The sequence below is a fragment of the Patagioenas fasciata genome, chromosome 2 (assembly GCF_037038585.1).
Source record: "Patagioenas fasciata isolate bPatFas1 chromosome 2, bPatFas1.hap1, whole genome shotgun sequence".
Taxonomy (NCBI): Eukaryota; Metazoa; Chordata; class Aves; order Columbiformes; family Columbidae; genus Patagioenas; species Patagioenas fasciata.
The window spans coordinates 82,727,898-82,742,406 of record NC_092521.1 but is presented as its reverse complement, the minus strand read 5'-3'; the positions used below and the strand labels follow the sequence as shown (position 1 = coordinate 82,742,406).

At 36.6% G+C, this 14,509-nt stretch overlaps 1 protein-coding gene across 7 annotated transcripts in view; it reads left to right on the top strand.

Moving 5' to 3' along the window:
* Positions 1-14,509, top strand: part of CDH12 (cadherin 12) — a 577,123-nt gene that overhangs the window by 426,581 nt on the left and 136,033 nt on the right. For all 7 annotated transcript variants that reach the window (XM_071804496.1, XM_071804493.1, XM_071804491.1 and 4 more), the window contains one exon: positions 843-1,137. In XM_071804496.1, the coding sequence (XP_071660597.1) occupies positions 843-1,137 (295 nt within the window). The remainder of the gene's footprint in view (positions 1-842; positions 1,138-14,509) is intronic.

Sequence of the window (14,509 nt, the reverse complement as noted above, 5' to 3'; positions counted from 1 at the left end):
TCAAAAAATCCAGTATTTGAAATGTTTAAGGCCACATTATCATAGTATAGACACTGATCAAATGGACAAAAATGTTCAAGAACCTGTATTCACGTATTTTTTTTTTCAAATTAGAAATAGAAATGTAACATATTAATAGCCTGGAAAATGTGTGTATTGGTATTTAAGGCAGAGATAATTGAGGTAAGGCTGAAATTATTGAGTTCTGTACTCTTCCAATGAGCAAGAAAACTCCTAGCTTCATGCTATCAGCAATATGACTGTCTCAGAAAGGACAGAAAAAAATGACCAAACAGTTGTGTAAAAGGTAGTATTTTTAGTTCTGTTTAGCATTTACCTTAATTAAGAGTTGTATACTGTCTTTTTAAAACCAGGTTTGACTTTGAGTTTGAGATTCCATCAAGCTTTTGTGTGTGAAATGAAAATTAGATACTTCCCTTCTACTTCTCTGAACGCCAAATGCCTGTGAAAGCTTTTGACACTCTCTCACGTATGTTCAATGTGGTTGTTGGTGGTTTTCCATCCTTGGTCTTAAATTTCAGTTTTTAACAAATCCTAATCCCTGCTTCATTGTAGTTTTAGTAGTGAGCAGTATTCATAGGAGAAAGTAGGTAGAATTTTGAAATGCTCTCTGTGCTAGGTACTAAATGAGTGTAATAATAGTAGGTAGCATGCCACCCACGCTTTTTCCATGCACTTAATGGAATCAATTAAGGACTTAGGAAATTGGTTCCTCTAACATATTTATTACATAAGAGAAAAAAAAAAAATAATTGCCTTGCAGCCTAGAAAATGCCATTAATGTTATTTTCTTAATTCTTTTTTTTCTTTATGTTCTTAAGCTTCATTCTGACTTGGACAAGGGAGTGGGCACTGTTAAATATACCCTTTCTGGAGACGGTGCCGGCACGGTTTTTACCATTGATGAGACCACAGGAGACATTCATGCCATAAGGAGCCTAGATCGAGAAGAAAAACCCTTCTACACACTCCGCGCTCAGGCTGTGGATGTTGACACCAAAAAGCCACTTGAGCCTGAGTCAGAGTTCATCATCAAAGTGCAGGATATTAATGATAATGAGCCAAAGTTCCTGGATGGACCTTATGTTGCCAGTGTCCCAGAAATGTCTCCAGTGGGTGAGTAAGAAACTTTAAACAATTGATAACTAATTGCATATTACTTAATTGTCTGGTGAGCATTTCATGCTGAGGAAAGAAAGAGAAGGTTGAAATTAAAATATGACTTCTAAAACTCTTTACTAGAAATGTTTTGCTCTGTGCTTAGAAATACATAGATTACAATTTTGTTTTAGCTTTATTTCTTGATTTAAAAACTCTTTCTCCTGCAAAATGAGTGCCTGTCACTTTAAGTCACTGAGGACAAGAGGAGAAAAAAGATATTCAAGGCAGGTATACTAAGGTCCAGGGGTTCTGTGTACCCTCAAAACTTGTTATTTCACATAGTTAAATGCATTTCCTTCTCTTTCTAGTTTACATTGACTGTTTGCTGTACAGATTTAGATGGTACAACAGCATTTTGCTATTTACTGTTCTTGTTTTGGGGCTGTCAAACTCCTACAGCACTTGTGTGATTCCCTAATTATTAATTAAGGGACAACTCTTTATCCAAATCCTGGTACACTGTGTGTGCTGAAAGGAATGATTGCCCTCATCTTGCTCTCCACAATGCAAGAATGGAAGTCTGAGAGGCTCAGAAAGACTGGCTCAAGGTGTCAAAAACCTAATGGCCAAGAAAATATTGAGTCCATCGGATTCTTAATTCAAAAGAAAAAAAAATATAAGAGAGAGAAGACTGACTGCAAATTTGGTAAGTTTTTTAAAAGCTAGTGTGCAGTGGAGAGAATAATTTTCTCTCCAAAGGTGGACTGTAGTAAGGATAGTGAGGCACCAGAATGTGTTTTTGTTTGAAGAATACTCACAACATGGTCGAAATTTGATGGGAAAGACATAAAGAGCAGTGATCCCATTTTGGAGCAGGAGAACAGAGCAAATGGGCCCTTTGGGTGTCTACCTGATGGCTGATTCTGCAGTGGTCCTGAGCAGCATGTTTGTAATACAAGCACACTGCTCATGTCCTCCTGCCAGATGGCGCTTGGGGCTTCCCTGAGGGTACCAGGAATTAATTAATCCTGGGCTAGGAGGACTTTAACTTCCTAATGCTAGTTTCAGCTTCTTGTTGTTTTCTCTCCTAAGGTGTCTTTTCTCAGTACTTTACAAGCCCTTATTAGTGATTTAATACTGCCTATGGTTGCTAACAGTTTCGGAAGTTTTATAACTCTGAAATGTGCAGAGGGATGCTGCTGTTCCTTCAGCTATGTGGCTCAGATGGTGCTTGAAAGACAATCTGGGAGGTAACTAGCTATCTACACAGGTCTGTCTGTGGAATTAATGAGATAGCAGCTGAAATTTTGTAATAAAGAGTGGTTGAATGTGATAAGATCTGATATGGGTAGGCACGCAGAGATGATCTCATACAAATGTAGAGACAAGTCCACTATAGTCATCCATACAGTTGCATCTGTAGATTCACTACATATGTGCTGTACTGTGTTTGTCCCTATAGAGATGTCCATCACTATTATGATTATATTATTTATAGGTGAAAAACATTTATTATATTTTCGAGTCTATTTCTGTGGCAAGTTCAGAATACAATTTTCTCACAAGTGAATGTATGGTTAGTTGTTAAATTGGTTTTAAGACTTGATCAGAGAGAAATGAGCAAAATCATAATAAATAATACTATTTACACAGTGGAATGCATTGCATGCATTCATCCTTTCTGTTGCTTTCTCTCTGTCTTCTTATTTTCTTGAATACATGTGTACAGAAGCAGACAAAATGCTAACAGTGGTTGTATTTAACGGAAAACTCTCTTCAAGGTGTGCCATGCATTATGGTTTTTACATTGACTGAGAGTTGCGTGACTATATGAGATGCAACTGAGTAAGCTGTGTAATGCATACAGCATTTTAAAATAAATGGTTTTCCATTTATTCTCCTTAGGAAAAAATGCAGCAGATGCCGTGGCAAAAACGCATCCTGTTGATCTTCACTTTATTCAGTTACATTCACTACCTTCAGAAGATTTGTTCATGACTGTTTTTATTTTCCTCTATAAGAAAAATATAAGATGGATGAAAATTGATCAGAGAAGAGAAGGAAATAATGCCCTAAGCGGAGGCCTAAACACCAATTAGTGGTTACTAAAGCAGATAGCAATTTTTGCTGTTGGGTTGTCTTGCAGCAAAAATATCCAGAAATGCCTTTTGCTGCCTGTGATGTGCCAGGAGATTGCATCTTTTCTGATGTAGGTCTCTCCACCCTTTTGCTCTTTATTTTCCATTATTTTGCTGGCTTTTGGAAGCACAGGTTTCTCAGAGGATCTAAATCTACTGCTCCCTATCATCAGTAACATTTAGTTGCACCTATAGAGATGCGTAGACCTACCACTGCCTAAGGCTGACATTGAAAATCACTTTGATTTTTTAGATGGTGCAGTATATAGTTGTCATGGCTTAGGCAAAACACATGATAAATTCTTCCTGTCATTTATTTTTTTACATTTTTATTTTCTAGTTCCCAGTTTTCTGTTCTCAAATGTCCTAAACTTCACTTACTATATTTTTGCAACAGTATTTATTATGAACTGTATTCAAACACACTCTTTCTGCTGTGGGAAATGCACTACAAGATGATTCTTTTTCCCCTGACAAGCTTTTGTGAGTAGTGACTTGCTGTCTTTTATTGTTACGTGACACTCACATGCAAAGGTTTACTCAGTTTGATAGTTTATCCTAAGGTTATTGATAATAATGCGCAAAATATGTATGCCAGAATTCATGTTGAAAGGGGAATAGAGGAGCAGAGAAATAGCTAATAAAATCCTCAAGACTTAACACCCAGTGTAAACACACAGTACAGGTTCCATTTGGACAGTGAAATAAAGTGGATTGTATAAAAACACCCTTGAGGTACCACAGTCTGCAGCCATCAAAAAAGATTGTGTGGGACTAGAGAGTCTTGGGGAGAAAATTGTCCTTCAGACCCCTTACACATATTTACAAATTTTCATGGCTGTGCTGTTCTCAGTTTTGTAACATCTCTGGCCTTCATAGTAATTGCTGTTGTTGAAGCTTTGGTGGCTGAAAAGGTAACATTCATCCTCAAATTCAGAGTTCCAGTCACAGAGTCACAATAAAACTGGTGATTTTTAGCAGGAAGAAGTATAAAAATATGGATATTTGTAGGATGCTCAATATCTGGTTTTCTGCGCATAGATATGGTTTAGGCATAGGTGTCATATTCAAGTTTTTCATGGTGGATTTTCTAAGAACTTTGTTGTGTTATTTTCCATGCATGTTTCAGGTGGATTTTTTTTCCCTTCAAATTCACTTTGAGATTATATTTAAGTTTCTTCTACAGTTTCTGTACATTGGGTTTGTTTGTTTCTTCCTCTGATCAATACTGCTCCTTAAAAAGGATTATGCATGTCTTTTAGCTTTTTCTGAAGGAAAGATAATTTTAGGATTGCCATTTTTACTTAGTGGTGCATTCCTTACTGGGAATCAAATTCTTTCATATGCTTTTTACTAAGATAAAAATGTCAACAGGATGTTTAGTATGTTCTAAAATTCTAATTTAAGCCCACTACAAGCTGGGACACTTACCTGCTTTATGCCAAAGGCCTGAATGGCCAGCCAGCCTCGCTCCTGCTGTACATGCACTGTAATCTGCTCAGACATGATGGAGAGGATAGTCCATCACAAATACAAACAAAAAGATCTTCTCTTGAAAAGCCCCTTGGTTACTGACTGGTGTAACATGCAGGCTACTTTACACTTCTGTGGGTTCCATTATTTCTGATACGTTCTCAATGTCCATAGTTTCTGTATTGTCACAGAAAGATATTGGTACCTCCAAAGTTGAAGGTGTATTGCTCACATAATAAATGTGGTGCAGAATATTTTATAGTGAACAATTTCAATGATACGAAATAATACAAAATTCTCTGCAGATAAACTTAGCAGATGGAGTCAGATTATAACACAAACTAATATTTTAAGAACAGAGATTTCTGTGCTGTTATCCTATGCTTAATAAGTAATAAGAGACTTATAAAAGCTTAAAGGCTGCACTCCTAATGTGTTGTGTTTTGTTTTGTTTTGTTTTGTTTTGTTTTGTTTTTTTGTTTTTCTGATACTGGATTTGGTTTATCAATATCTTTATTTGAAAATATTGTCTTGATTTAATACGAGTTTCAAAATATTGAACAAACCAGAAACAGGAATTTATTTATGAGGATTAAAAAGGGGGCTGTAATTCCTCAATTTGTAACTTGGCATTAGCAAAATATATTGTCCTTAAGCTTACCTTAATCAACTGTGTTGTTACTTCTGGCAGCTGTGTTTGCTTCTATTGCAATATAGCCCATGTAAGTATGCAAATATATGGTGAATTTAAACTGAGGTTGTCCTCTTATTAAAGCTATCAGTCCAGATGATTGAGAATAGAGGCATACCAGCGTTAAACACACAGTCAGGGGAAGATCTTATTTTATATTTTCATATATTTATAGATAAAAATGTACATAGAAATGTATCTTCATTTCTCATGCATTTCTTTCACCGACTGTGCTGATTTTAATTGACCATATGTCTTACATGTGACAAATTTGTAACTACTTCTGTGACAGTCTCCTAACTGTTCCATAAGATCTTTCTATTATTCCCCTATGCTTACACACAGACCATCTATGGTTGTACTATACCCAACAATTCCATAGCATATAGAGTCCATGTGTTCTTTCCTAAACAATTTCATTTCATACCTTTCCACTAGATTAACTCTTTATTACTTAAGGGGGCTCTACAAACTCCAGATCACCATCGCAATTATTCAGCCTTTTTGGTTATTAATTAACAAGTAATGGAATGTGTTCACATTAAATACCTGCATTACTGATCAGGTTTGAATATAGTATTTGAAACTGTCTCAATTGTAACACTAAGTTGTAACACTGAAACAGTCAGTGACACTAGAAAGTTGTATCAGGTTATTTTTACTGGGTATCTTCTGTGGTGTGAGGCAGCTACTTGAAAGAGTGTTGTGGATTTGCTTCCCATGGTACTGACAACCTAGAAATAGTCTTTATGCATTTTCTGGTAATTTTTCTTCTGAAGTGAATACTTAATTGGTTTATATTTAAACATTGGCTTATATTTAAACATTGACAAAGCTCACATATACATTCACAAGTAGAACATATGTTTGATATATCCATCTATGTATTTTCATGTGGAAGGATTACAATGTATAGAAAACTAACCTGATGAACTGGTGGATAGGAACCTGCACTCCGGCTTGGCATGGCTTAGTACTATGTGCCTGAGTTTAGCCTGAAGCTGACTCTGAGCAGAGGCTGGGTATGGAAGGACTATAAGGCATTGGAGCAAATACTGAGTGATCCTTCCCTTGACACAGATTACAAGCTTCTGGAAATGTATTTTTAAGGACTTCCAAAAGCATATCCAGGCTGTTGCCGAAGATATTACTTTGGGAATCCATAGGGGCCAGTCAGGATTTTCAATAGTATTACACTCATGGAGAGATAAGTGGCTGCATAATCTGTCAGCTTCTGTCTGCAGCCCCTCTAATTCCACCCTGGTCACCATGCTTTTTTTCTGGTGTTATCAAGTCCAATGATGGGAATTGAATGTTACCTTCAAGATGCAAATATCTTGAATATTCTTGTTTATTCTTTTTTTCTTGCTTAATAATTCCCATTTTTTTTTTTTTTTTTTTGTCCACTGTTGATCATTGAGATGCAAACTTCAGAGGTAACCAAGCTACAACCCACCTCTGTGAATGTACTAATAAGATATTTTTCCCTATGCCTATTACTTCATATTTCTTGCTGTGAAATCCCCTATGCCCAGTTACTTGTTATGTTAAGATTCCCGTGTAACACTTTGCAGTCAAACTTCCATTTTGTAGAGCGGTCACCTCCTTATATATTCTCTTTTATTGACAACCTGAGTTCAGATCCAAGTGAGATGCCAGTGGCAACCCTCATCTCTTTTATAAAGACTGACAATCTATTCCTACTATTTGATTTATATTTTAATTTGGATATTATTGTAGAAAAGATTGTCTCTCAATTTTTTTTTTTTTATTTTTTTGAGCTTGTGCTTACAAACCTTGCTAAAAGCTTTTTGCAAATTTAGATACTGTTTATTTATGCAAGTAATCTCAAGCTATATACTCACTGATTCACCTAATAGTTTCAACAGGTTTTGCAAAGAGCAGCTTCCCTTTACAGTGATTTACACTGTGCTGACTTCCCCCTTACAGGATCATATCTGCATGTCCTCTAATTTAGTACTGTATTACAGAGTGTACAGATTCATCCATTGCCTCAGTCAGACCTGGTGAAATTGTGAAAAGAAACAGCTACTGTACTGATTGTGTGATTAAGTTCTATGGCCACTGTAGAGAAAGGTGAGTTTTAAGGAAGGAACAGAAAGAAAGGCTGCTTAGTCTTTTGTCAAAGTGTTTTTCCCCAGGTGTAAGGGGTATTGTACAAAAATACAAAACAAAATAAAAGTAAAAAAGCCCAACAAACCACAACACTGAGATGTTGGGAGGAAATTACAAACAAGCAGTAAAAGCTTTTGAAACAAGGGTTTCTTGACATTATGATAGATCACTAAGCAACCTAGGCAGTTTCAACTACTATGAAAACCTTACAAACAAAACCCTTTTAGATCAAAAGGGAGGAAGAAAACAATGCAGAGAATCAAGGCTTTCTCGGTTAAAGGGTTGTGGCTATTGTCACGTTCACTATGAGTTTCATTTCATACACTCTGGCTGTTGAAAAATGTCAGCAAAACAAGGAAATTTGGCAAATATTGTTAGCTGGGAGAATCAATGTAAAATGAAAGCCGTGACAGACGGGACTCTACAAACATGCATACAGCAAAATGTCTGAGAAGCTTCTGCTGTTAAATAAGTGTGACACTAAAGCAATGTTTTCTATTAGCTAGTTTCACAGTCCCAAAATGTCAGTATTAGTGCTGAATTAATGCAAAGATTTGAGTTTTACTTCATGTATATTTGACCTATTTTATTGTGGTGAACTGAAGTGAGCAAAGTTAAAGACTCATGTCACAACAGATAAGTTCATTATGTCCCTAGCCACATGCAGGTTTTACTCCAGCTCAGCAGTGTAAATCAAATAACATTTTATATTTTGTCACACCCAAGTCTTTTAATGCAGATCCCCCTGATAGGTTAACAAACCAATATTTTCATGATTAAAATTAAGCTATTTGGTTTGGCACTAAATGTATGTTTGTCTTTTTAAGGATGTTGTGTATTACTTCTTTTAATATATAAGGAGTTTTGTAATTATTGGTACAATCTTGTGGTTTGCATAGTCACATTTAGGTTCAAGATATATTGCATTAGAGTTGTTTGGATTACATGTTATTTTTTTCTCAATTATACTGTTGGTGAGGGAAAGGTATTGGTATGCTTTAGTGTAGTATTGAGATGTAGGAATTGTTGTTATACAGGCACATCATATCTGTAGACATAAGACATCTTGTATTGGTAGTTGTTTTAGTAGCCACTTCTCAGTTGTAAGTTAAAAATTAACAAGAAGTTAGTTTTTCCTTACCACAAAATGACTTTGAACATTAAATATCTTTTCAACAAGATCTGCTCTTCTGGCCACCAAGTGGTTTTAAGCATTAAACATATTTAAAAAGTTTTACTGTTCTAAGCCACTCAGTGACTGTAAACATCAAATATGTTTTATAAAAACTGCTTTTCAAGGTACTGCCTGCATGGCTGTAAACAACATTTTTCTTTAAAGTTGTTTTCCAGTCACTGAGCTATTTTTTTCTTATAAGCTCAGTTCTATTTATAATTTTTCACAGAAGAAACAAGTGCAAGATTTCCCTGGCACAAGGCAGCTCTTCGTTTATGGCAAGTAATCATGTCATAGCCATCTTCTCATAAAGACACTGCAGCTAATGAGACCAAGCCAAAATTTAAATGGATTTTATGGATATTTTGCATGGACAGTGTGTGCACATCTAGTCTTTTTCTCCACCGTTTTTGTGAATAACTGCAGTAAACCAAAATAATAAAAGCAGACATGACTGATATTCTGTACTAAGGTAACTGGTCCAAGAAATCAGTTACTGATGGATTGTGCGAAGCAATCAAGTCATCATCAGCCATAGAGGAGCACAAAACAGAAGGCAAAGCAATCTCAAGATTGCTAAGCAAATGGGAGTCACTAAACCAAATATGATTAAGGGCTTTAATTCTGTGTGGAGAAATAACTCCATGTGGCAAATTAGATGTAATCCCAGGACGGCTTGGCGTGATAAGAAAAGTTTTTGTGAGAATCTGGCTTAACAAGAGCTAAGAGCAAAAAATCACTGATCACAAATATTCTGTTAAGGGCAAATTATTCTCTGTTTAGAGATTCCCATAAGGCTTAAAGTCTACAGCAAAGACACTGCAGATAAAAATAGTACCTTAGGAAAAGAAAATCTATATAAAACAAAAGTCTAAAAATGTCTGCAGAATGAGGAATAGCACATACTAGAGTATCTTTAAATAGAATGTCAGCCAATTACTAAGTGTATCTGTCTGTCAACCTTGCATTTAATGAATCCTGGATACTTAATGTTTTCCCTTACTTATAGAAAGGAAAAGCATAAATGGGCAATCCAGCCCAATATCTATTGCACCCACCACGGGTTTTTCCTAACTAAGGAACCATTAGAGATCTGACAGGACCATGAGCCTGATGTCTTTCCATCCCTTGGTCAACAAGGGTCCCAGTAGAGCTGATTGAAACCTTTCCACAAGCACCATTTTTGCTAAGTTTCTGTAGAACTGAAAGATGCAAACATGTAATTCTGTCAAAACTTTTTTTATGAAAAACCAGATGGTTGCCTGGTGAGTCATCCCCTAGGTTAGCTGGTGACTGGCAAATTAAACAATTAAAGCACTCTTTAAATCAACCTGTCAAGCCAAGCACTGTCTGGCTGGGAACCCATAGGCCAGGCAGTCATCTCTGGAGCTGAGAACCTGGCAGGTTTGTCTGTTCCCTGATCTGCCATGCAGTTGATAACAAGGCAGGTCACCAATCTTCCCAGACAAGCTAGTCAGTCTGCGAGCTAAACATGTCATAACTAAGTAGGAAGAAGACCAATGGAAATTAAACACACTGTCCTCTTTGCTAAAAACTCAGTAGTGATGATATTGTTTTCTGGAGTGTGCAATTTTTATTTTATTTTTTTTTTTTTTTTTTTCCCCTGGGCTGAAGCACAATGAAGTGAAGGACCAAAACTAACTGAAATACCACAGTAAAGAAAAACTCCACTGTCCAGACATCCTTACTTCCAGATAGGCCTGGGGACTTTTTATGTAGAAGCCAGCAGTAAAAGTGAAATCACTGAGGGTTAGAGAGGTGAAGACTGGAAATAGAGAGGATGCTGATTTCAGGCAGGTGCGGAAGTATAGAATGACAGCAGAGAAAGTGGAAGAGGTTTACAGTCTGTTCAGATTTCATTTCAGGAGCTGCTGGAAATAAATATGGTAACATTAATACTGCCTTGGATGTGAATCAGACTAGCACTGGTAAAAAAAATCCTATTGTTTTACTTAGAAAAACTCAGGATCATCCTTTTATTTTCATAAGAAGCTTCAATGATATTAATGCATAAATACAAGAAACTCAAGGTATGAGTATTCTTATGAAGCAGTGTTGAGGGGGCAGGGAAACAGCATGCAGCAGGCAAGGAGACCTCCAACAAGGACTGTCCGACACACCAGTCTGCACCATTGGTGGAGAATGTTGTTGCAGTTACTCTCAGAGGTGTAATTTCGACTAAATATTTGCATCTTGGTACAAAATTGTTCACAAATGATGACTTTCACTGGAAATAGTTTGTTGACTGCTAGTCATCCCACTGAGATTGGCATGATGTTTTGGGGATAGAGATTTTAACTGGTAAAGAATAGTATGAATCCCAATAGCCAATCCAATAATAACTAGGTCAGGAAATCTACAGCATGACAGTCTCCTCAGTCATATCCTCAATCTTCCATCTGTGTTTATTGCTGTTAGTACAAGTATCAATTCTACAATTTGTTCTGATATAGAGTATCCTAACTTATCTGAAACATAATCTAGGATTCCCATATCGTGAGAAGCCTATCTATTCTTCTGTCTCTGTAAATGGACAAAGTAGAGGCTACGAGAAATTTAACCAGACATTTAGGCAGATTATCATGTCACAGTCTATTTAGCAGTAGGTTTTATCCAAGCACAGTTTACTTATTTATTTTTTAACTCTTTCAAAAAAGATTGGTTTTTGGGTTCATGTGCATGTGAAATACTTCTCTAATCCACATTTTGTTAGGTCTAGTGACTGTACATTCCCTAAATTGATCATGTCATTCTACAAAGCATTTTGTTTTCCTATTTTTAACATTTTTGTCTTTCAGTTTGGAAGATAAAAGATCATGGGAACAGATGCTTTAACTTTGGTATACTCCTAACTATTATATATATCTCTATCATGTCCCATCTCTTTGTCTCATTTCTAAATTAAATAGACGAAATCTTTAAGTTCTATGTGGAAAATGTTTTATGTTTCATTCACTTTCACTGTTTAACTCTGAGCCCTATTTATTTCTGTTGTCCTTTTACTGATAGGACAACGGCAATCAATATTTTTAAGTCTTGAGAGAATTCAGATGAGAAAGATGCCTGAAGGGCAGGTTCAAGTGCTCAAACCTGCAATTTATGTTCTTGCAAGAGATGATATAGACACGGAAACTTGAATTATCAGCCTCACTTGCTATTTCTTTGATTCAGTAGCACTAAGTTCATCCACTTTTTCTTGCTGCTTTCACTCCATATCATCTCATGCCTGAACACAAACCAAACCATGTCAGACGGTTTTCAGCAGTCTTGGAATTCTTTCATGGTTCTTGCATGCAATTCTGAATGAATCCTTATTTCACAGATTTTAAGTCCTAAACCAATATTAATCACTGATCATAATCCGGTGAGACATAGCACCTTGCTGTTCAAACAGCAGATGATCCTGTGTGCCTTCAAAAGATCATCCAGCTACTAAAATAGCACTAGGAATGGGGGTGGGAAATATTCCCCTGGCTAAGCAGATAAAACAGCTTTACTAGAATATATCAACGAACTGTGTTTTATTTGCAATACTGGTTGGGGAATAAGGAGGGTAACTGTTAACCTTTGTAGAGGGGGAGGCAGTGGCTATACATACGTAAGTTGCTGCTTTTAATTGTCACAACTCATATTCAAACACTGTTGTGCTAGGGATAGCACCAATATAAAGTGATAATCACTTCCTATATCAGCTTTTCTTTGTAATTAACAAACAAAACCAAATTCTAGCCTTTTCTTCCAAAGAAAATATTTCATAAATGACCTGAAAATTGCTAAGATGTCAGACTGCCTGCCTGCCTGCCTGAATCAAAAAATGGCAGCAAGACATCGTCTCCTTAAATTCCAAAATCCATATGACGCTGGTAATAGAACTGGAAAGTTGTAAAGAAGGAATCCTTTCTTTGTGTCACTGCACAGCAATAAGAGATGTCTGTACTGCTGATTTAAAGGGAAGATACAGGGCAAGAACAGCACGAGCACCTCCTGCTGATTTACTGCAGAACTGAAGTTGTGACAGTTTAGTAATACCTATATTACAATCTGGATGCTTTATATTTTAGCCACCTTTACCAATTTACTTTGGGTAGCACAGGGGATAGTAGCAGTGATGACAGGATAGATTTTATGACAACATAGTGAAAGGGACTCCGGGATACTAACTCACCAGATACCTTGCAGGGATGTCCTAATGGCTCATTTTCAGTGCTATTGTTCCCTAGACAGTCTACGTTAGAGCCCACATGAGCTTTCCTGCCCACACTGCGAACATGTTTCATGATTTGAGCATTGACTTACTTGTGAACACAATGTGTGTCATGTCAGTACTGCTCTTATCAACAGTAGAGTTTTTAGACTTGTTACTAATACCTTGTTAGTGAATGTTTTTCATCAGCCCATTCTTAGGCCAGATTTGTGAAGGTAACTTGACACTGGAAGGGTTTCATAAGCATAGTGTGTTTTGGGTTTTTTATCCTATCACTAAGTGCAGGGTGCATAAATGGTTTTGAAAACCCTAGTCAGTTTTTAGACTCCCAAATAACTTTTAATAACTTGAGGGGTAGTACCAAGTTCCTCAAACAATTCCAAGCATCCCTAATGTATAGGCACCTACATTTTCCTAGCATACATTATAAATACGAACCAAAATGTTCTGCAAGTGTGGCCAAGTAGCTGGAAAAATGTGTTCACAACCCAATCAGATCAGACACAGTTCAGCACTACTGCAGTAGGTGATTTGAGGTATTCCATGCAGGGCTAGATGTCCATATGGATTTATATGTTTGATTCCAAATTAAATATCTTAGTACCTGCCTGAACCTAAAAAAAAAGTAATTTTTTATAAAATTGTTTCATGGGTGTTAAAATGTCACCTAAACCTGTCCCAAATCTGCTTGTGCACAGAGCTATATGAACTTTACACTGCTGAGCAGCTAGATGCCAATTAATGCCTAAGCACTGCCAGAAATCATAAAGTAGATATACTTAATTCTTTTCTTAGAAACCAGTCAGTGACATTTTCAGAGTTTAGAGTTATGTTCCATGCAAAATGTGACAGGAGGAGAGATTACGTTTTATTCATTTTGCAGTGAGGTAGGTAGAAAACTCACACAAGATGCTGCTGATGCAGCTTTAATCCTTTCCTTTTAATCCTTTCCTGAATACCCCCTCCTCTTGTTTTAGCCACCTGAGGCCAGAGAGCCTTTTTTAGTCTTTCTCCCTTCCTTTTTTCGGTCTGATGAATATTTAATGGTCCTATATAAAACAGATCAGCTTCATCGTTTTTCAAGAGAGTGATGGTCTGAGCATTCACTTAAGAGGTGAGAAATAAGCATTCAACCACCATATAACAGAAGAGTGACTTAAAATAATCTGTATCTCATGCATCCACTGGCAATTCAGGAGGGAAAGTCATCCGCTGCTGCATTTTGTCAGAATAAGGTTGGTTTAAACTCAACACAGTAAAGGGTTCAAAATAGTTTTTCTTCAGTAAATAATTTCTGAGAAAGAAACAATCTAAGAGACAATTTTCTCATTGGTCTTTCTTTTGGTCTACAGCACCTTTTCACTAACAAGCTCACTTGTATGGGTCTTATGGCATCTAAATAACACAAGGTAGGAAAAAACTGCATCTGGGCTTATTGGATTTTGCAGTGACTCTTTTTATGATTCATGTCCTTGGTATCTCTGCACTGTAGTTGTTGTGGATAACAGCACTGTGTAATGTTACTTCCGTATTATAGGAGCATCTTGAAG